At 48.1% G+C, this 21,864-nt stretch overlaps 1 protein-coding gene across 1 annotated transcript; it reads right to left on the bottom strand.

The window, feature by feature from the left end:
- Window positions 1-7,668: 7,668 nt before the first annotated feature.
- On the bottom strand, window positions 7,669-9,228 carry LOC123108008 (BTB/POZ and MATH domain-containing protein 3-like). Its single transcript, XM_044529880.1, has one exon. The coding sequence runs from the start codon at window positions 8,931-8,933 to the stop codon at window positions 7,872-7,874; it is 1,062 nt and encodes a 353-aa protein (XP_044385815.1). The 5' UTR covers window positions 8,934-9,228; the 3' UTR covers window positions 7,669-7,871.
- Window positions 9,229-21,864: the final 12,636 nt, after the last annotated feature.

Here is a 21,864-nt window from a genome sequence, read left to right as displayed (position 1 = left end):
CAACGACAACAATATAACATATTTGCTTTAAAAAAACTAACACCTTTTCTTTTCTATCGCGGTCACGTTTAACATCTTAATAAAATGTGGATATTTAAACTAACGTGGCCTTTGAAGTTGGAGCAAGACTAGACTGCTCAATTATGTAATTGCCCCAAATCAACTTTCATGGGCTGAGGCTACCGACGACGCTTGTTATGGAAGAATGGCTTCGATGGAGTATTTGATGAAGAATCATGGGAGAGATGACAAGATATGTCATCATGCTCTAATTGAAGACAATCTCTAGTATTTTTCAGTTTGTTTCTTATTCCACGATGTAATATTTTTCTGCGATATTATGATAAATTTAGTTTTCCTTTGAGGCCTGCTGAGTTTGTAGGATGTGTAGACTGCTGTATATAAAAAAACATTGTATCATTGGTTTCGTATTTTATGAGAATGAAACTGAGGCCGCAATTGATAAAAAAAACTGTAGAGGTTTCGGAGAATGTTTTCATTGTACTCAACTGTAAAAGCATTTTCTCACCCAAATTTTCTCAATAAAACAGGCAGTGTACCATTTTTTTGGAATTAAGGAGCATAGTCTCCAATTTTAGTTACCAAATAAGGTTCACGCATCAATAGGGGTGCAAGCTCACAAAACATTCACCATCACACCCTCCAACAACAAAAGAAAGGCCAATCAATGGACCATGCCACGTTGGCGATTTTCACGGTGATGATTTTATTATGCCAATGGAGGAGAGAGATAAAATGCTTGCACGGTTGCACAACTCGCACCCAATGCTAGGGGGGGGGGGGCAGATCATGTGACGAGACGAGGATTGGAGGAGGGTGCGAGAGCTGGTGGATCGGGAGGGAGAGACATGCAAGGGAAAAGGGTGGCGGCGGGAGCAGTAGAAGGGAGAGAGAGGACTGGCGACTTAGGTTTCTTCTGGTTGGTTTTTACCAGACGCTGTGAGATAAACGGACGACTGAGATCGGCTCGGGGAGGAGACCAGATGGCCGAGAGTGCATTCGCTCTAATTAGGTAATAACGGAACAATTTAGAAGCATCTTGACCATTTTGGGAAGAACAGGCAAGAGTGCAAGAGGAGCATTGGAACACCAACGACAGAAATACAACATCTGTTCTTTTCGGTCGTGATCACGATTTAACATCTTAATAGAATGTCGGTATTTAAACTAGCATCGCCTTTGAAGTTGGAGCAAGACTAGACTGGTCAATTATGTAATTACCCCCAAATCAACTTTCTTGGGCCGAGGCTACCGACGACACTGGCCATGGAAGAATGGCTTCGATGGGAGTATATTTGATAAAGAATCATGAGAGAAATGACGAGATCTGTCATCATGCTCTAGCTGAAGACAATCTCTAGTACTTTGTAGTTTGTTTCTTATTCCATGATGTAATACTTTGTTTCGATATTCTGACACGCCTTGTTTGCTTTTGAGGTGGCTGAGTTTGTAGGATGTGTAGACCGCTGGCTATCAAAAATAATGTATCACTGGTTTCATCTTTTATGAGAATGAAACTAGGACGAGCTCCCCGTTGACAAAAAAACTGTAGATGTTTTGAAGAATGTTTTCATTGTACTAAACCGTAAAAATATTTTTTGCCCGCAAAATAGGCAGTGTACCATTTGTTGGAATTAAGGAGCATAGCCTCCAATTTTAGTTATCGAATAAGGTTCGCGCATCAACAGGGGTGCAAGCTCGCAAAACATTCACCATACATCTAACTAGATAACGACCAGGGGCAAAAGATTCCAAGCTTCTAAGGATACAACGGCAGCACATCACCGAGAACACAGAACAAACTCAAGGCAACATCGGGCAACATAACTCAAAACTTGTACCCATAGGCCATAAGAGAACAACTAGAGCCCAATTATAAAAAGGAAAAACTCGATATGTGCTACTACCCGGATCCGATATTCGATGGATGCCACTAGATTTTCATGAATTGTGGTTGTGCCATTAACGCTTGCGAAGAAATTGGCTACAAGCCCCTACGCGCCGTCTCCGCGAGTTGCCCTCAAGTGTTCACCTTGTCGTTGTCTGCATTGACTTGTTTCCTCCTCTGTGGAACGCACCACTTCGTCATGCCATCGTTAACGAGAGAAGACTTGGTTGAGCCTTCATCCGCTATGGGGCCCATCCTTTTTCCACGAAGCCCTCCAGCAGGACGCTTGATAGTGGCAATGATGGTGTCATGCACCGGGGAAGAACCCAAGGGAGCCCGGCATCATGCCTTCCTAGAAGCCCACGAGGCCTGAGGATCAAAGGGAACCCTAAAGTGGGCATCGCAGAACTTCTTGCCCACCAAGTCTAGGGCGGCGACGGCCAAGACTGTGTATATAAGAGCATGGTTAATAGTACAGTCAGCTGATGGCTATATGGTATTGCCATGTCATCTATAGCCAATCTTATAGTCTTCAAGTATAATAGTAAGATACAAAGATGTGCTACTTCATTAATATATGACCCACCTCTCACCCTCATATAGTGCTTAGGAGCACGTGCTGCAGCTAGCTCTTATTCTGTAGCCGGCTCATCTTCTCTCTCTTCTTCTCTTTCCTCCATGTCAGCAAAAAAAAAACAATATTTTAATCCTTATAGCCTGCTTACATAAGCTTATTATACTTGCTCTAAGTGAAGACAAGGGGGCTCTCATAGACATCTATTCTCATATAGAACTATCGGTAGCAATCTCATAGACCACGTAAACCCCTCGCACAAGGTATCCACTAGTAGGAAAGCCCCTTTTAGGATTTTGCCAGTAGTATCGTTCCGCTAAAACAAGACGCGACTGCTAATTTGACCAACTACCAACGGGGTCCAGGAAAGTAATGGGCGCTTGTAATAGTACTACAGAACTACTCCCTTCATTCTGAATTACTTATCATAGGTATGAATGTATCTAGATATATTTTAGTTCTAGATATATCAATTTATACTATGAGTAATTTGAAACGGAGGGAGTAGCTGCGTTGGACAGAACAAACGCTGCGTTGGACAGAACTAACTTGAATCACCACACCAGCCGAACGCATGTTTCGGTTCAAACAACCAGCAGCGATTTATACGAAGCTAATGCTGCTACTGGACGTACAATTAGCGGCGCTTTACCTTGTGGCACGAATCAAAAAGTAAGGAGCGACCTAGGCGCCGACGCACCAGCCCAACAGTTGGCCGGTCCAGCCCTAGCCGCCCGATGCAGCGATTAAACCGTCAGATCTGTCCCTCGCTTTCTCCTCCTCCCGAGTTAATTTTTCAAAAAAAATTGCAACGGCCCGAGCGTCACCGACACCACGCCATATCCTCGCGAGAAAACAGCCGAGCTTGAAGCACCACCGCGGCGTTCCTCGTCGCCGGTGGGCGCCCTTGCCGGCCGTCCTCGCTTGCCCCAGATCCGCGCTCGTCATGGATGCAGCTCTGCCGCCCGCGCTCATCAGAGATCTGCGCTCACCATGGATGCAGCTCCGCCGCCCGGCGCTTGCCATGGATGCAATTTCGTCGCCCACGCTCGCCATGGATGGATCCTGCCCTCGTCGCCCGCGCACGCCATGGATGCAGCTCCGCCTCGTTGGTGATTGTCTGGTTCCAACAAATAGAATTGGCCGTTGTAGCATTATTCTTTGTTTGTCGTAGCAAAATGGAGACACGGTTGTAGCAAAAAAGAAACGTCGCTGTTTTCACTGGTTGTAGCTCGCGGTTGGAGGTAGGAACATTTGCATAAATGAACAGATGTAACAAAACCCATTGCTGGACGTAGCAAATACCTACGACGGTTGCAACAAAAAAGTCGTCGTCGCCGTCGCGGGTCGCAACTCGGCTGTGCTGGATGCAGCAAAACATTATGCCGGTTGTAGCAAAAAGCAATGCTAGTTGTAGCAAAACCACGACGCCGGCTGTGTGTTGTAGCAAAACGTGACCCTAGTTGTAGCAAAATGATATGCCGGTTGTAGCAAAATCTATGACAGTTGAAGCATGTAGCAAAACTGCAGCGTTTTGTCATCTTCTTCCACCTCCAGTCGTCGCTGGTTGAAGCTTTTTCAAACTACAGTTGAAGCTTCCGTATGAACGATTGTAGCTTTTTTCTGTGCGTGGTATCCGATTGAAGCTTAATATACCACGTGTTGAAGCTTTTGAATCAAACGGTTATAGCTTTTCCGCTGCTGGTTGTAGCACGCGCCAATGGCTATAGTAGCACAGGCAGGGAGTTGGGGACCTAGGAGTGCGCCATTAGGACAAGGGGGTAGGTGGTGCATGGCCTTGGCATGGAGGGACGCTGTGAGGAAGAAGAATAAAGGCTGGCCATGACGAGAAGGATGTGCAGGCGGAGGCGCGCGAGCTCAAAGAAAAAAATATACGAGAGAAGGGGATAAAAGCGAGTAGCCTAGAAGAGAAGAAGGGATAACGCAGAAGGACTAGTCAACTCGGGTCCACCACGCCACGTAGTTGCTCATGAATAAGTCGCGCGCGTGCGCGTGGATTGGACCGGCCGAAGCTTCCACCGATCCGCCGGTGTGAAACGTTTCCCCAAAGTAAGTGCTAGCTTGCTAACAGAAGCAGTCGAGCCGTGGACATATCTCACGAGTGCAAATAACCAGACAGAACGAAGTAACGCAAACATCTATTAGAGATGTTTTAAAGACCCAAGCAGCCTACCATTGAAGTCAGTCGCTACAAAACAGGGCAACGGTGTGATGAGGCCCTCAATCATCAGCTCATGTCACCTGATTCTCTTGGTAGCCTAATCTGCAAAACTAATTCAGAAGCATATCTACCGTTTGGAACACCAGTGACTGAATAATCCAGCAGAACACCCCCGCTCGGGCAACTCGGGTGGGATCGCAACCCTAGCCGCCGGGGCTCCCCGTCCTTCCATCCCTCCCTCCGCCGCCGCCAAAGGATGTCGCCGGCCTATAGCCCGGGGGCTGACGGCGGTGGCGGGGGCCTTCCCTCTCTCCTGCGTCATGGGGGCGGTGCGGAGCCCCGCGGCGTGTGGTGGCACGGCCGATCTGGCCTTGGTGGCCTGGTGGGCCTGCCTTGACCGGCGGCGGCGCGGCGGCTGCCTCGGCGTAGGGCGGCGATGGTGGCGGATGCGGCGGTCGGCCCTGCTTCGGGCAGCGGCCTTGGCTGTGTTCCGCGGCGGTGGCCGGGTCTGCGGCAACGGACCATCTGACCTCGGATCGGCGGTGGCGGCATGGAGGGCCTGGTGGTTGGGTCGGCGCCATGCGTGGTTTTCCCTCCGGACAGATTTGATCTGGCCGGTGCGGCCTGCTCGATGTGCGGCGGCTCAGATCGGCAGCGACCCATGCACACGATGCTTGATGGAGGTTCTTCGAGCGGATCCGGGTGAAAACCTTGATCTCGGCTTGATGCCAAGACCGGCGTTGGCGGCATTCTTTTGTGTCATTACCTTCTTGAAGGCATCGCTGTGGAGAAGCTCCAGATCTCTATCTGCTACCTTCGGGGGAAACCCTATATCAGTAGATCGGACGACGGCGGCGCATTGGTGTCGTTTCCTCCTTGGGGTGTCATTTTTGGAGGCGTACACGGGATCGAGGGACCAATGGGCGGCTTTTTTGGTGGAGCAGTGCTTCATCCTACACATTGATGATGGCGGATCTCGGCAGCATGGTGCAGTGAAGACTCGGCGCCCGATGCACGGTGATGGACTCGCGCAGTAGGAGGTAGTTGTCTGGCATCGATGGCAGAGTGGCCTGACAAGGTAGAAGCCTCAATATCTGCTCTGAAGACAGACCTGTGGAAGATGGCGGCGACGACACATGTGAGTGCGTCAGACCAGTTTATGCCCCAGACCCGGTAAGTGGCTCGGCTGGGGCTTCTGACTTTTGATGATAGGCTTAGGTGAGTTGTTTGGGTATTTGGCCCAGCTAGCACCCCTTCATCATATGGATAGGAGTAGTGGCATATGTTGTCAAGATGGCGGATTCAGGCATATTGTTGTAATACTTTGTAAGGTCCTCGAAAATAATCAATAAAGTGGCCGCATCCATCTCCCAGATGCAGAGGCCGGGGGTCATCTTCCTTTTCTAAAAAAAATAAAAAAATCCAGCCGAACGTAATGACCTGAACACCAATGATATTCCAGCACAACAAGACATTTTGGAGAATGTTTTCACTATACTCAACCGCAAAAACTTTTTATCCCGCCATTTTCTCGGGACGACAACCACCCTCTGGTGACAGGGAAGCCCCTTAGCTCACTCTATGTGGAAAATATTATGGAGAATCAGATACCTGCAGAGGTGAAGATCTTTATCTGGCTCTGCCTACACGGACCAATTCCATGTTTCCGCATTCTCACGAATAGGCATATGATGAACTCTGTGCTATGTCATGTGTGCGGAAGGACGCCGAAGATATTTGACATGTACTTCTTACTTGTGAACGGGTAAAATCTGTTTGGAAGGAACTTGGCATCGAAAAGGTGATAAATGATGCCCTTGGGTCCACTGTACTTGAATTTCTACTCTATGACCCAAAATCACAGGAGCAGTAGCTGGGTACTGTAGCATTTCAGGATATTGTCGCTACAGCCTGTGCATATGGTGGATCTGGCAGAAAAGGAATGGCGAGCGCATGCAGAACGCCAGAACCCTTCCAGACCCTCGGTGGCGATCAACGCCTTGGTGACAAGCTATGTAAGTCCAACACCTTAGAGGCAATAGTGGTTGGAGCAAACCCCATGGTATGCTTTTACTAAATGTTTATGCTGGTTATACGCTTATGAAGACAGTTCAGGATCATGCGGGGCCAGGGCCATCATCCAAGAGGACGTACGTGATTTTGTTTCTGCTTATGATTAATTGCCTTCTGAATTAGGTCCTTGACACCAATACAGCTGAAGCTATCGCACTCCGTCAGGGCCCTGACTCTTGCAAGAAATCTGGGCGTTCATTATATAATCGTGCAATAAGACTGCCTTGTGGTGGTCCAGGAGATGACAATCATTGAAAAGCCATGCGACTACTGCGGCAACTATTCTCTATGAATGCAAGGAGCTGATTCGGGGCTCCGGGAAGGTCAAGATTGAGCATTGTGCTCCGGAAGCAAATTTCGCAGCGCATGAGCTAGCTAAGTTATTGTGGCCGGCGGATGCCCAGATTCTGTTTTACAACTTCTTGTGGATGATATACCTTGTGTTTAAGTAATAAACCTAACCATGATGGTCTTCCCAGGAAAAAAAATACACAGCTGCACTACAGGCAATATTTAGGGAAATGATGGTCTGATTTGTTGTCATTTTGTCATTTTTGATTGATTCTCTTGGTATCCCGGTTTCAGTTGGTGAAAAGGCCGAAGGTATTGAAGTTCTATTTTCTGAAAAATATCCAGAGTTTAGACCATTTATGGGAGCACTGGAACAAGGATTGCACTGACTCTGCTTCCAGCTTAACGTAATCATGCATGCATTAAGTAATCGACTGAATAGTACTCCCTAAGTTACTAAATATAAGTTCTTTTAGAGATTTCACTATGGACTACATACAGATGTATATAGACATATTTTAGAGTGTAGATTCACTCATTTTGCTCCGTATGTAGTCGCTTATTAAAATCTCTAAAAAGACTTATATTTAAGAACGGAGGGAGTAGTTAAACTAATACACAATGGATAAGCAAGGTGTGTAGATGTGCAGTCTAAATAATACTACTTTCTTTTATCTCGCAAGGAAAGAAATTAACATTTCTAGCCACTCATGTGACTCGATTGAATGTGATTGATAAATACAATAGCATTTTTGTTCTGAAACATAAATATGCAGCCATACATGAAGTAGAGTACTATAAATTTGGATGCCATATATATAAAAGTACCAAACGCATTACTACTAAATTTCCATGACCATATCCTTTGCCACGTCCCATTCAGCCGGGAGGATTCTAGCTATGAGCTCCTTGAGAACCGATGGGCAGCTAGACTTGAGATGCTCATAACCGCCGCTTGCCATCATAGCCTTGAAATTGGAAGGAGAGGCAAGGAACTGCAAACAAGCCTCTTTGAGACGATGGAAACCATGCTGCTCTGCTAAAGCCAAACTGGTGGCTACCATTTTGGAATCAATGTGATTACACAATTTCTCCTCGCATATCAGCTTCAGCCTGACGATGTTGTATCTGTCAGCCGCTACGAGCAGATGGCTGGCTATCACCACATCAAGCACAGAAGGAACCAAATCGGTGTATATAAAGTGGAGCAAGGACTTGAACACATCAGCTTCCATGTCATGAATTTCAATAGGACTAACGGCAGAACTCTCCTTCATAGCGCCAAGGAGCTCCGCCTTGAAGACGGATGAGCGAGCAGCGAGGACACACCTGTGAGCAGAGAGTGTCTGTCCGCCGACTTGAAAGGTCAGGTCTGCCGCATCCTTGCTGTTGAGGAGGTCGCCGAGATGTTGGTGCAAGTCGCTTGGAGGAACCCTTGTTTCTTCTTCGCCGTGGATCTCCTTTATGACAGTGACATCGCACGTGATGGTGAGACAGTCATCTTTCAGAAGCTGTGATCCTTCTAGATCAGCCTTCTTGATGAAGTTATGGTAACCCCAGCTATCACCTTCGCCTGAGAAGGTACCCATAGGGAACGTACGGCTGTATGAAGGCAGCGGTTGTCCATTCTTATTAAGTACACAGAGCATGAATTTCGCCTTGACATCTTTGGCATCGGCAGATTCGAGTAATACTAGAAAAAGAGATATGAAATCGGCAGAACCCTTGTTGCCGTTTGGGTAATATCTCAAGGCCCAGTCGTGTCCGCCAACACTGAAAGGAGTAGAGGTCACGGCCTCGCCGTTCTTCAGTAGTGCCTTGGCTCTTGAGTACTCACTTACCTTGAGCACAAACGACCTTTCCTCGGATGCCATGGCAACAGAGATCTTGCAATGCTCCGCCATTGTGGAGATGGGCTTGGAGTAAGATGGAAGACTGGCGAGAGAAAAGATTTATTTGCTGCGTCTATCTATCTATATTCCTTCGCGCCGCCGCCTGGTGGTGTCATCGGAAGCACGCCCGTCGCTGGCGCTAGCGCCTAGCAGGGTGGGGAGCCAGAAGCGCGAGGAGGTGGTGACGCTAGAGCAGAAGGAGGGAGTTGCAGCTCGACGGCGGGAGTTGCTGGCGCTGGAGCAGAGGTGGATGGGATCGGGGGCAAGAGACACGCGGGAAAAAGGGTGGCGGCGGGCGGAGCCGAGAGGAAACATGCATGCGCGTTAGGTTTTCCACCGGTTGGTTTTTACCAGACGCATTGGGAAAATTGGATGGCCAAGATCAGCTTGGGGATGAGATCAGACAGTTCACAGCCGAGGCTGCAATCGCCCTGAGAAGCTCCGGTATTACTATTTCCCCTGGGAGGATCATCATATCTTAAGAAGTTTTTTTTTTCATTTGTTTCACGTTCATATGAAAGCACCTCTCATTTTGGTTTTCTTTCTCGGGTCCATATGAAAACACCTCGATGTAGATGTTCGCGTCCGCGTGAATTTACTGCCATTTACCTTCGGGAGTAGACACCATTGCATTGCATTGCAACGCTCTGCCCTTTGTAGGAGGTGAATCATTGGCAGACACAGAAAAAAATTGTTTGTGCACCGAGAGGTTAAATTGTGCGATCGAGTCACATTGACCGACAGGAAAATCATCACTATATGTATATAGGGACACATTACAGCAACTCTAGCAGAGTCATTATATGGTCACATAATTCCATGTGCCGGTTGTGTGATCAGCAGGAGGAAACCGCGGAACACCTAACTCTGTCCTGCTGCTATGCAAAGGAGGTTTCATTCCAGTTCAGCAGAACAAGTAGCGCAATGTACAATGCTATTTCGTCGGCACCCTCAATTGGGGAATGGTGGTTCAAGTTGTATTCTGCTACAGGTGAAAAAGAGAAAGTATCTGAGGATATTACTTTGGCCGCGTATATCGCGTGCAATCTGTGGAAGGAGCGAAACCGGAGGGTTTTTGACCAGAAGGAGCGGACGGCCATCTCTCTGGCTGTTTTCATCAATGAGGAGGTTAATTTATTCTGGAAGGCAACTAAGAGGACCACTGTAGTATAGATGTGAGACTTCCCGTGATGTGGTGTTTTTTCATGTTGTTCTGAGTGCGTGAGTATGGTGTTTGAGCTAGGCTCTAGTGGTTTTGTAATGACTCCTCTTTCTTCTATAATGCAAAGGCAGAGCTCCAGCTGTTCGCGTCAAAAAATTATATCGCCGTGAGCAAGCAGCCTAGCATGGTGATGTTCACCGAAAATGCCACTCTAGCAAGTCACCATCCTGCCTCGGATCACCATAATTTATGGAGAGATTGTTCCATATCGAGCCTCCGAGCCTTCATATTTGGAGGATGTGGGTATTTGTTTAGAGCGCACTCCATCCATCAACCTTTCATACAGGACGGAAGTTTCACCTTTCTTCTTAGCCTCCCGCGCGGGGATGGAAGTTTCACCACACCCTCCTCAGCCTCGTACGGGGCTGAAGTTTCACCCCTCCCAGCATCCCATGCGGTCCATCTCCTATCTTTCCCCTTCTTTCTCCCTCCTGCCCAGAATCGATACTGTGCTGCTGGAATCGCTGCCCCGCCGATACCACTGGCTCAGCAGTGACGCGGCCGGGGGTGGGCCGCCCACTGCAGCTCTCTTACTGATTTTTCTATCTCTTGCCGGGGGTGGGCCGCCCACAACACACGGCAACAGTGATGAGGCCCGCCACCACCGGCTCATGTCATTTGGTCATTTTCGAGTGATTCTCTTGATAGCCTCATCTGCAATGGTTTTAGTTGGTGCAAAGGCATAATTGTGTAAAATCTGGTGGTTTTGGTCGAGTAGTATAATTCAGAAGCACATTTACCATTTGGAAGACCAATTATTGTATAATCCAGCCAAGCGTAACGACCTGGAAACCAATGATTATCGACTGCCACAAGAGATTTTGTTGAATGTTTTCATTGCACTCAAACGCAACAACTTTTTATCCCACCATGTTCTCAAGACAACAACCACGCTATGGCACACTTAAACATCATTTTTTTCCACCAGAGTATATACAGTACAACAGTTGCTTAATAGAAACTACAATACAAAAAAACATATAAAAAACTAACCTGTTTCCCCTACAATCTCTGTGAAACCGATTTTCCTAAACCGATTTTCCCTCGCAAAAAAAAAAGAAACCGATTTTCCTAAACTGAATCCAAAATTCTGAACAACACTCAACAGCATAACGAGTGGGACTCAACAGCATGGTGAAAAGTTGCAGCACAAAATGGACAGAGAAGCTCCTTGGCGCTGCCTACACGGAATAATTCCATGCTTCTGCATTCTGGCCAATAGCCATATGATGAACTCTGCACTACGCCCTGTCTGCAGAAAGGATGCTGAATATATTCTCTCTCTTTTTTTGAACTGGAAACTTTCATTCCATTACTCAACTTGCCGAGCAAGATCACCGGCCACAAATACCTGGGCAAAGGTAGGGACAACACCAGGCCATACGGCTGGGGCTACCTGCCCCATCTTCGACCCAAACAGCGCAAGAGCGTCTGCGACATTATTACAGGCCCGAGGGCAGTGTTCAATTTGGAGGCAGCTTTAATCTCCCTAAAGAGCACTCCATTTGGAGACAAGTCATACGTTGCCGTTTTGATAGCTTGGACCAGTTGCACTTGCATCGCATCTGATTCCATCATGATCTTACCCATCCCAAGCTCTTGGGCCTTGTATAAACCCTGCACAAAGGCTTCAGCTTCTGAATGTAAGGATGGTGAATATACTCGACATGTACTTCTTACTCCCTCTGTTTCAAAATAGATGACCCAACTTTTTACTAAAGTTAGTACAAAGTTGAGTCATCTATTTTGGAACGGAGGGAGTACGTGTAAACCACACAGGCAAAATCTGTTTGGAAGGAGCTTGTCATCGGAAAGGTGATAAATGAAAAACACGATGCAGGTGATTTGGAAGATGGAGGGCAGCCATCTTCCAAACACGATGCAGGTGATTTGTTGCTGCTTCTAATTGCCTCCTGATCAGGTTCTTATTGCCAGTACAGCTGACGCTATCGCCCTCCGTCAGACTTCCTTGAAGTGGTTGAGGAGATGACAATCAATGAAAAGCCGTGCAACCACTGCAGCATCTATTCTCTATGAATGCAAGGGGCTGATGCGGGGCGTTCGGAAGGTCAAGATTGAGCATTGTGCTAGGGAAGCAAAACTACGAAAAACCGGTTTTCCAAGAACATCCTTTTAAAACCGATTTTCTGATGCTGGATCTAAACAGCCCTCGTCAGCATAACAAATAGTAGTAAGCAGCTGCACTACCAGCAACATCCAGAGGGAAATAATAGCCAACGCCCCTTCAGGGCATGTACAATGGTTCTATCTTAAGAGTGCCACGTAGGATAAATGATGAGGTGGAGGAGAGAGAAATCATAAGAGAAGGCTTGTCTTATCTTATTTAAGAGAAGACAAGAGATGATCTCTTAGCACAATTTGTCTCACCATATTTTTAGGAACAACTAATTATTGAAGATAAGGCTAAGAGATGACCCATTATAGACATGTTTTCTTGTCATCTCTAATTTACATGCAAAACTTAAGATAAGACTATCTTATCAACCATTGTACATGCCCTGAACTACTACTCGGGGCATTAATAATCAGTGCTTGAGGATTAAATGCAGATTTTTTTTGCTTAGTGTTTAAAACTGAACTGTATATATTAGGAAAGAACACCTAGATGCCTGGGCACTTTGCCTAAAAACCGTTGGATGACACTAAGATGTGTGCACTGTAATTAGTACTAGTGGTTGGGGCGCCATCATGTGACGCCGCTTGAGAGGAAGTTGTGCGTCTGTTTCCATTAAAAAAAAATACATAAAGTCCTCACCTCCGTGCGCTACTTTGCATAACACTCCATTTAAAAAATACCAGAGGTCCTCACCTCCATCAAAAGAAAAAAAATACATTTAAAAAATAATCCACACCTTCATCTAATTTTTTTCAAAAAGATGTCTCACCACAGCCAACCAGCTTACGCCACATGGCATGGCTAGTTAGCCGCCCTTCACGCGTAGCTTAATGGGTTTAATTAGCTTTAATTGATAAATTAATTAGTTTTGTATTAGGAATTTTTTTTGCTAATTATTGCTTAATATGGACACTTAATACCCACCAAATTAAGCCCATGCATGTCTCATACGTCACGTAGCGGGGTATTCTTTTGCGTATAATGGATATTTTTTTTTATTTGCTCGCCTTTATTTTTCACCGAGTATCTAATACCTTGAATAAATCACTAGGTATATACATACATATAACCCAAAATATCTTAAGTATGTTTTTGTACTCGAAATATGTTGGGTATATATTAGATAGACGTATATCATGTAGCCATATTTTTTTAGGTATATACGTCGACTGATTATGTACAATAATTTTTTATGTTTTTTTCGTACAGCCGGGTATACAAGTGTGCCACTTGAAGTATATTATTGGATGTATAATATTTTCCTACACTTATTCACATAGTTGGGTATATACGTCGACCGGGTATATACAATATTTTTATACCCTTTTTCATATAGCCGGTTATATACGTCAACCGGGTATTACAATATTTTTGTCTGTAGGTATTATATAACCGTATTGGATAGTTGGGAAACAAAAATAAAATGCAATTAATCAACAAATAAATTATTATGTATATACATACCCGCGTACGTACATACATTCGTTAGTAAGTATATGATACCCATTTTAGATAATTAGAAAACAAAAAATTTAATAGTTGAAAAAAGAAAATTATTCAATACATACATACATGCGTATGCATATAATTTCATCGGTAGGTATTAGATACACGTATTAGATAGTTAGGAACAAAAATACGCACATTATATACCTGCAGCAATTCAAAAAAAGTCAACATTAATAGTTTGATTTTATGACAAGTCTTGCATGTCCAATTGTTAGAACCAAAAATAAAATATAAGCATGAAAAGTCTTGCACGAAGAATAGTTAGGAAACGAATTAAATATATAGTGTTACTATTCATCACCCAGGGTGTAGAATAAGTTATTCTTCATCCGAGGTAATATTACAATCATTTCATAATGAAATTATGTTTGGAATTCAAATAGTTATATTTCTATTGATTCACTACGTAAAATTTTACATAAGAAAATAAAAATATAGATGATAAGACAAGAAAATTTGCAGTTTATATGTATTTTAGACTATGTTTTTACATTTGTAATTTTACATAACATAAAATATTTTTTACGGCGATTATATATTTTCTTACGGTCTTTTTTTACATCAGAAATAAGACAAAACTTACGGAACATGAAATTACGGTGCATTGATGGTAAAATAGAGTGGGGTGAAGAATAACTATTCCTCACCCAGGATGACGAATATCGTGACCCTATATATATATATATATATATATATATATATATATATATATATATATATATATATGATAGGTCTATTCTAATAACACCCTTAAGACCTTATTCTGCACACCAAAACTTCTTATTCTGATAACACCACACCCGAACGCCACCGCCCCTCCCCTCCCCACCTTCTACCGCGGGAGCGGCCTGGAGTGTCGCCGGCCCTTCCCTCCCTGCCTTCTACCGCGGGAGCGGCCTAGAACGCCGCCGCCCCTCCCCTTCCCACCCACCCTCCCCCCAGCCCCGCCGACCACCACCACCACTGCGGCGGCCTACTCCACCACCACCTGCCTCCCCACCTTCTTTCTTCCTCACCCTGCCTTCCCCCACCCCAATGGCCGGATCCCGCCTTGGTGGTCGCCGAATTCGCGCCAGATCCGTCGCTCCTCCTCAGTCCAACCCACACACGCGGGCTCCAGGAGGGCCGGTCCCAGTGCAGGGCTTCCGATTTGACGCCAGCGAGGTTCCTCCGTGTGCTCCTCACGACCTCCTCCTGCCAGCGCGCCGCCGCACCACCTACCTCCCGCTCCGTGCCGCCTCGCCGCCTCCCTCCTCCCGCTCCACGCCGCCTCCCTTTCCCGCCGCCGCACCGCATTCCTCCCCACACCGCTTCCCTCCCCGCACCGCGCCCCACCCCACAGGTTTGCGCCGCCTTCCTCCCCGTGCTGCTTCCCTCCCCTGCACCGCTCGCCCCACCGCGCAGGTTTGCGGCATCGGCGGCGGCTGTGCAGCTCCTCGGTCGTCGGGCGTACCACGTGTGACTGCAGTCCATTGAAGGGGCGCCTGCAGCTCTCTCTCCGCCTCGAGGAAGTACATCGCCAACAAAGGCAGTTGGAGGTGAGCTCGCCATCGACCAGTGCAAGGACTGCTCTCCTCTCCAGCAACACCCCCCCACCACCACCCCACCCACGCGGTCCATGCCCACTCTGCTGCAGTACACTCTTGCTGTAAAAATCCGGCCGTCTCCAACGACATGGGAGTCAACACCTTGGGTGCCCGTGTGCAGTTTTGATAACCTCTTTTTGCTCCCCTTTTTTTGTAGATTTTGGATTGTGCACTTCACATCATGCGGATTCAGTGTTGCACTGCGGTGGTGCACGACTTGCGGCTCTTCTTCGTTTTATACACCTTTTTGCTAACATCATATATGAGTGTGCAGTCTGCCCACAACGGAGTGCGGCACGACCAAACGGGGGCGTGCAGTTCGGCGACCTTCTCTTTTCCATGGTTTCTGCTCCCCAGTTTCTCCTCTGTATCCCACTGGTAGCCAAAAAACCTTCTGAATGTGATTAGGCAGCGGAGACAACAACACATTACCACTGGATCTGGAAAAGTGAAGCCCTCCTTGTGCCATTCGCACAGAGCACGGTGAATACCCCCCTTGCAGTGCACAACCGCTGCGTTGCAGCCCACCTCCCATGTGCTTGGGTCTCCCGGCGAGGGCCTCGGTCGGCAGTGGTCGTAGTAGCTACGGGAGCACAGTTGTAGCTGCCGGTGTGGCATCATTGCTTCTGCTACTAACTGCAGCTTTGCCTCCTGCCCGTGACCAAGTGTTAGTTTTTTCCTCTGAACCGATTCCTCTCTGCTGCAGACCACTTCGTTGCAGCTTGTAGCCCACATCAGGGGAGTGAGCAGGTCCCATGAGGGAGTTCAGGGTCGGCAGTGCACTCTGGTCATGGTGCAGTGCACCCCGTTTCAGTATGCCATATCAACACATATTTGGCGTTGGGATTTCTATCAGCTAGTGAAAATAGCTTGCTTGTGGACAGCTGGTGTGTGCTTGAAGCAGTCGTGTGTGTGTGTGGATGTGCAGTGCAGTCAAGCGATGTGTGCAGGTTGGGCGGGAGGGTGTTGCAGTTCGGCAACCTGAAACGATGTAGTTTCAGAACGTGCATGCATGTCCGTGTGGTCTCTGTTGTTCACCGAGTCCAACCTTTTTTTTATTTTGTTTGATGCTTGCTATGTAAAATTTCCAAGCTCTCTTTTTTGTAATTATTGAAAAAGTAATGCTGTTCGTTGTGCCATACTCAGTGGTTTTAGTCTACAGAAGTGCACTCCACCTCGTTTGGGAAAATTTACGTCCCACAAAAAAGAAATCATGCAGTGCATTTGTCTGTCCAATGAAGTGCGTTTTTTAGTCTAAATAAGTGCGGTTTTCTGTTTGATACAATACAGCTTGTTTACGGTAGTCTCGAGGTTCACTTTTCATAGTATTGTGGTTCACCAACATTCGACATGAAGTGCACTCCACCTCCTTTAGGAAAATTTACGTCCCACAAAAAAGAAACCATACAGTGCACTTGTTCGTCTGATGAAGTGCGGTGTCGTGACCCGTTTACGGTAGTCTCGAGGTTCACTTTTCATAGTATTGTGGTTCACCAACACTCGATATGAAGTGCACTCCACCTTGTTTAGGAAAATTTACGTCCCACAAAAAAAACCATGCAGTGCACTTTGTTCGTCTGATGAAATGTGGTTTTTAGTCTGAAGCAGTGCGCTTTTCTGTCTGATGCAGTACCCACGTCGAAGTTGCGTCTAATCCATAACTTTTCAACGCTATATTACACGCCTCATTCCGATAAACGGTTAAAAAATTAGAGCAAAAACAGTACCAAAAAAATAACGCGTGCAGCTTTTTTCGACGAGAAGTTCACTCGTGTGAGTACTGCACACTTGATTCAAAGTATGACGTGCACTTGCGTTCAGCGTGCAGTGCGGAAGTGGTGTGCAGAATAATTATTCTGCTAATATTAGCAGAATAGACCGTATATATATATATATATATATATATATATATATATATATATATATATATATATATATATATATACCCATGGTGACGAATAGCGCGACCCAATAAACCCGGACGGAGGGAGTATTAGGTTGGTCAAATTGACGATCTAGGGGTACGCGCACGTCCTGTAAACTGAGAGAGAAGTAGTAGATGTTTGTGTCAGAGTAAATTTGATGCATGCCATTACCAAAAAAGGGTTTCCCCCGCTTTGTATTCCAAAGCGATCATCATTGTACACATCGCAATGCTGGGGCGAGCAGCACATCAAGCCCAAAGAAAAAGAAAAAGAAATAAATGCCAACAGCGCCAGCTCGACAAAGTGTGGCAGACCCGCGACCGCTGCGTCCTCCGGATACAAACCACCACAGCCCTAGGCTCCGATCTACCGTGAACTAAGCAGCACCTTCAAAAAGGGATGCGACGTCGACGACGCTGCTGCCCGGACCAGACCTAGGGTTTCCCCCAGTACGCGGAGGGAGGTGGGGGATAGCTACTCCCGACACCCTCCAAGAAGGGATAGTGGCACCCGCCGGTGTCACCGCGTCGGAGACGGACGAACCGGCAAGGATTTCTCCCGCACGCCAAACCCCACCAGCCAACTGGAGCCGACCCGCCAAACCACCGCCCAACCATGCGCCATCACGGTTGCGCCGCCACCAACGCCGTCTCGCTGCGAGCACCACCACGAGGCCAAGAAGACTGGAGAGAGGATCCAAGCGACGGGAGCAGCAGCACCGAGGTCGAGCGGGAGGGAACCACCTCCACCGCCGTCGTGCTTGAGGCTCGCGCCTCCGGCACCATCGCGGTAGCCGTCCGGACACGGCAGCGGGGCATACCAGGCCACCCCTGGCCCGACCAGACCCAAAATAGGCCGGCTAAGCCCCGCCGGCCACGCTGCAGCAGGCTGGCATTGACGCCACCAGCCCCCGCCGATCAACGGCGCTCACCACTGCCTCCTGATGGCCACGCCAATGCCACGCCTGTCGCCGGCCTGCCCAGGCCCAGATCTGGGCCGGGCGGGCGCCGCCAGCCCGCGCAGCCCCGCCGCCAACGGCGTCGCCGCCGCCCAGAACTCTCCCCCCGCCTCCGCACAGGACCGCCGCCGCCTGAAGACACCGCCCGGAGCGCTCCGTCCCACGCCGGAGAAACCCTAGACGGGTAAGGGCCAGGGACCGCCGCCGCCAACGTCGCCCGGGCCAGGCCCGCGGCGGGCGCCGGCGCCGGCGGCAGGGAGAAGGAGGAGAGAGGGGGAGGGCTTGCGGGGGAAAAGGGGAGGCGCGGCCGGCCGCCCGCGGGGCGGCGCGGTCGCGGTCGAGAGGGAGGGTTCCGAATGCACTTCCGATGCATGCCATTTACTACTCGTTTGCCTTGATGAGGAGACGCCATTGTGGTGCAGCGCTCTGCCATTGGTGGGAGGCGAAAGGGGGCCACGGTGGAGCATCGGCAGAAGAGAAGTTTTGTTTGTGCCGAGGGTTGAATTGTTGATTCACGTCACGCTAACGGAAGAGGAAAATCAACACTCCGTACTGTACATGCATTGCATCGGGCATCGGCAGATGAAAAGGTCCTACTGTCTCCGTGTTTCTTTTCTGAAAATGAGGAGACAACGATAATACTCGTCAGGTTGGTGTTGGCACGACCAGAAAATACTGCCTCCTTTCCAAATTACTCGAAAAGATAGCACAGATATCGCTTGGCAAATTTCATGGTTTGCTACGACCTGCGGTGTTAGGGAAAAGGCCATATAATTCAGAAGCATCTTGACACTTTGGGCGGGCAGAACAGCAGGCATGGGGAGCGTTTGGAACACCAATGACAGTACTACAGTCCAGCTGAACTTGAAGACCCGAACTAATCATCATCCACACCACATTTTGGAGAATGTTTTCACTGTACTCGACCCCAACAACCTTTTCATCCTCCCAACGCATCATATATTTTCAAGACAACTACAAAAGCCTTCCCTCAAAAAAAAAAAAAACTACAAGGCCTGTTTCCCTCTACAATCCCTTTGAAGTCGATTTTTCTGAAACTGAAACCGGACAAACCCTCAACAGCATAACAAGGAATAAGGACATAGCTACTAGGCTGCACTTCCAGCATAACAAGGAACCTTCTATTAGCAAAATTTGTGACGTGACATTCGTTATTATTTCCCTCTGAACATTCTCTCCACAAGAAACTGTGTATCCTAAGCTCACGTCCGGCGATCGCCGCCACGGCAACGGGTTGTTACAAAGATATTGATTGTCAATGCTTGATGACTACACGCAGATTTTATTTTTATTTAGCTTAGTGTTTTAAACTGAACTACAACACAAGGTCCAAAGGTCGACATGATTTACATTCAGTTTTTAGTTGGTGCTGGCCGAAGGTAACGAAGCTTCTATTATCTAAAGAAAGTTCAGAATTGGGATGTTAGAGTACGTAATGGGCTTAATGGCCTGGGCTGGCGGTATAGCCCCTTAATCTCAGGGTTAATTAGATATAAGGGTTGCTTGTTTAGGGGTCAAGTACAAGTAAGCCTTACTTGGGAGTCAAGTAAACCTCTCTATATAAAGAGATGAGATGTATCAATCTAATCAAATAAGAATTAAGAAGGAAATCCTTTTCATCTTGCCCGGTCGTGGGCAAAAAGCCCCCGGCTGGCCCTCTCGCGCCCTCCTTATAGCAGCGCCATAACAATTTGGTATCAGCTAACTTCGGTTCGATCATGTCTTCCTCAGTCGCGCCCGCCCCCGCCGACCTCACCCCGGAGGAGGTGTCCGGGGCGCTGCGGGACCTAACCCAGGCGGTCCAGGAGATCCGTCTGTTCTTGGTCGGGTCCTACGGGCCGCACCCGGCTGTGCCGCCCATCGCCGCCACCGCACCACCGTGGCAGCCGCTGCACCAGGCGCAAGCGGCCTCCGCCGCGCTCGCCGGGTCACACCCGGCTGAGCCGCCCATTGCCACCACCGCGCCGCCATGGCTGCCGTGGCTTCCGCAGCACCAGGCGGCCTCTGCCGCGCTCGTCGGGCCGCTACAGCTGCCATCCATCGCCACCACCGCCCCGCCCTGGCTGCAGTGGCAGCTGCCGCCCCTGGCGGCCTCCGCTGCGCCTGGCGCTTCGCCGCAGCAGCCGCTGCAGCTGCAGCAGCCACCGCCGGTCAGTTTCGGCCCCACATCGACGGCACCGGCGGGAGTCCCAATCCACCAGATCAAGTTTTCGCCGTCGCCATCACCGCTTCCCCAGGGCGTCCCCATCCAGCATATCATGTTCCCGTCGTCGCCGTCACCGTTTCCGGCTTGGATCAGTACCTGTCACATGTCGGAGGTGGTGAGGCTGCAGGCTGCTGCGCGCAGCCTCCTAGCGCGTCGGCGTATGCGGGAGATGTGTGGTCTGCAGCTGCCGCTCCTCCCATTTGCACTTCGCCGCGCAAAGGACCTCAATCTCGTCCGCTGCACAGGGGATCTTGGGCATGCTGTTTTCCCCATGGACATCGACCTCAAAGTCTGCGACATCGGCGGTTGGGGGGGGGGACCCCTCCTTGCCATTCTCCATCGACAACCCTCCACTCTTCTCTGTGCGGCGCAGACCAACAGCCGTCCGGCGGGGAGAAGGCATGGTGTCACCGACAGGAGAGCACCACATAGCACCACTACATTCCACCGCCGGCCGCTACTAGGGCGCCTCTGCTGGTTGCTCTTGCGACCCCTTCCAGATGGCCATACACATGCACTCCTTTTATCTAGATGGTGTCCATGGGATCCAGGTGGCTGTACATGTGCACGTCCGACGTGCGGATGGTGTCCACTTTATGTTCAGGGGTCCAAAATAAAGCGTCCCAGTCCATTTCAGGTTGAGAGTAATAAAACAAGCCGAGATGTAAAAGGCTTGTTTTTAGGTGTTAGGTTTGTGTTGCGTCGAGTCATGGTTATAAGTTGGTTAGGCTGCAGTTCGAGGACAAGCTGCATGTCCAGGTGGGGTGTAGTGTTAGAGTACGTAATGGGCCTAATGGCCTAGGCTGGCTGTATAGCCCGTTAATCTTAGGGTTAATTAGAGATAAGGGTCGTTTGCTTAGGGGTCATGTAAGTCTTGCTTGGGAGTCAAGTAAACCTCTCTATATAAAAAGAGAAGATGTATCAATCTAATCAAGCAATAATTAAGAAGAAAATCCCCTCCATCTTGCCCGACCGTGGGCAAAAGGCCCCCGGCCGGTCCTCTCGCGTCCTCCTCCTAGCAGTGCCATAACATGAGACCATTTATGCCAGCATTGGAACCAACGATGAAACTAACTTCACATCCAGCCTAATGTAACCATGCAAGCATGAAGTGATTGACTTAATAATTAAACTAATATGCAATGGCTAAGCAAAGGTACATACGTAGACATGCAATCTCAATAATAATAATTTCCTTCGTCTCGCAAGAAAGAAAATAACCATTCCACTCAAGTCTCAAGAGTAATTGATAAATAGCATACATCGAGAGAAGTAGCATAGCCATAAGTATTAAATCTGGATATGGCATATATGATAACAATTATGTAGGCATTACTACTAAAATTTGGATGACATATATGATAATAGTACCATATGCA

The sequence above is a fragment of the Triticum aestivum genome, chromosome 5A (genome assembly GCF_018294505.1).
Source record: "Triticum aestivum cultivar Chinese Spring chromosome 5A, IWGSC CS RefSeq v2.1, whole genome shotgun sequence".
Lineage (NCBI taxonomy): Eukaryota > Viridiplantae > Streptophyta > Magnoliopsida > Poales > Poaceae > Triticum > Triticum aestivum.
The sequence above is the reverse complement of the archived record's forward strand: the minus strand, read 5'-3'. Positions and strand labels throughout refer to the sequence as shown.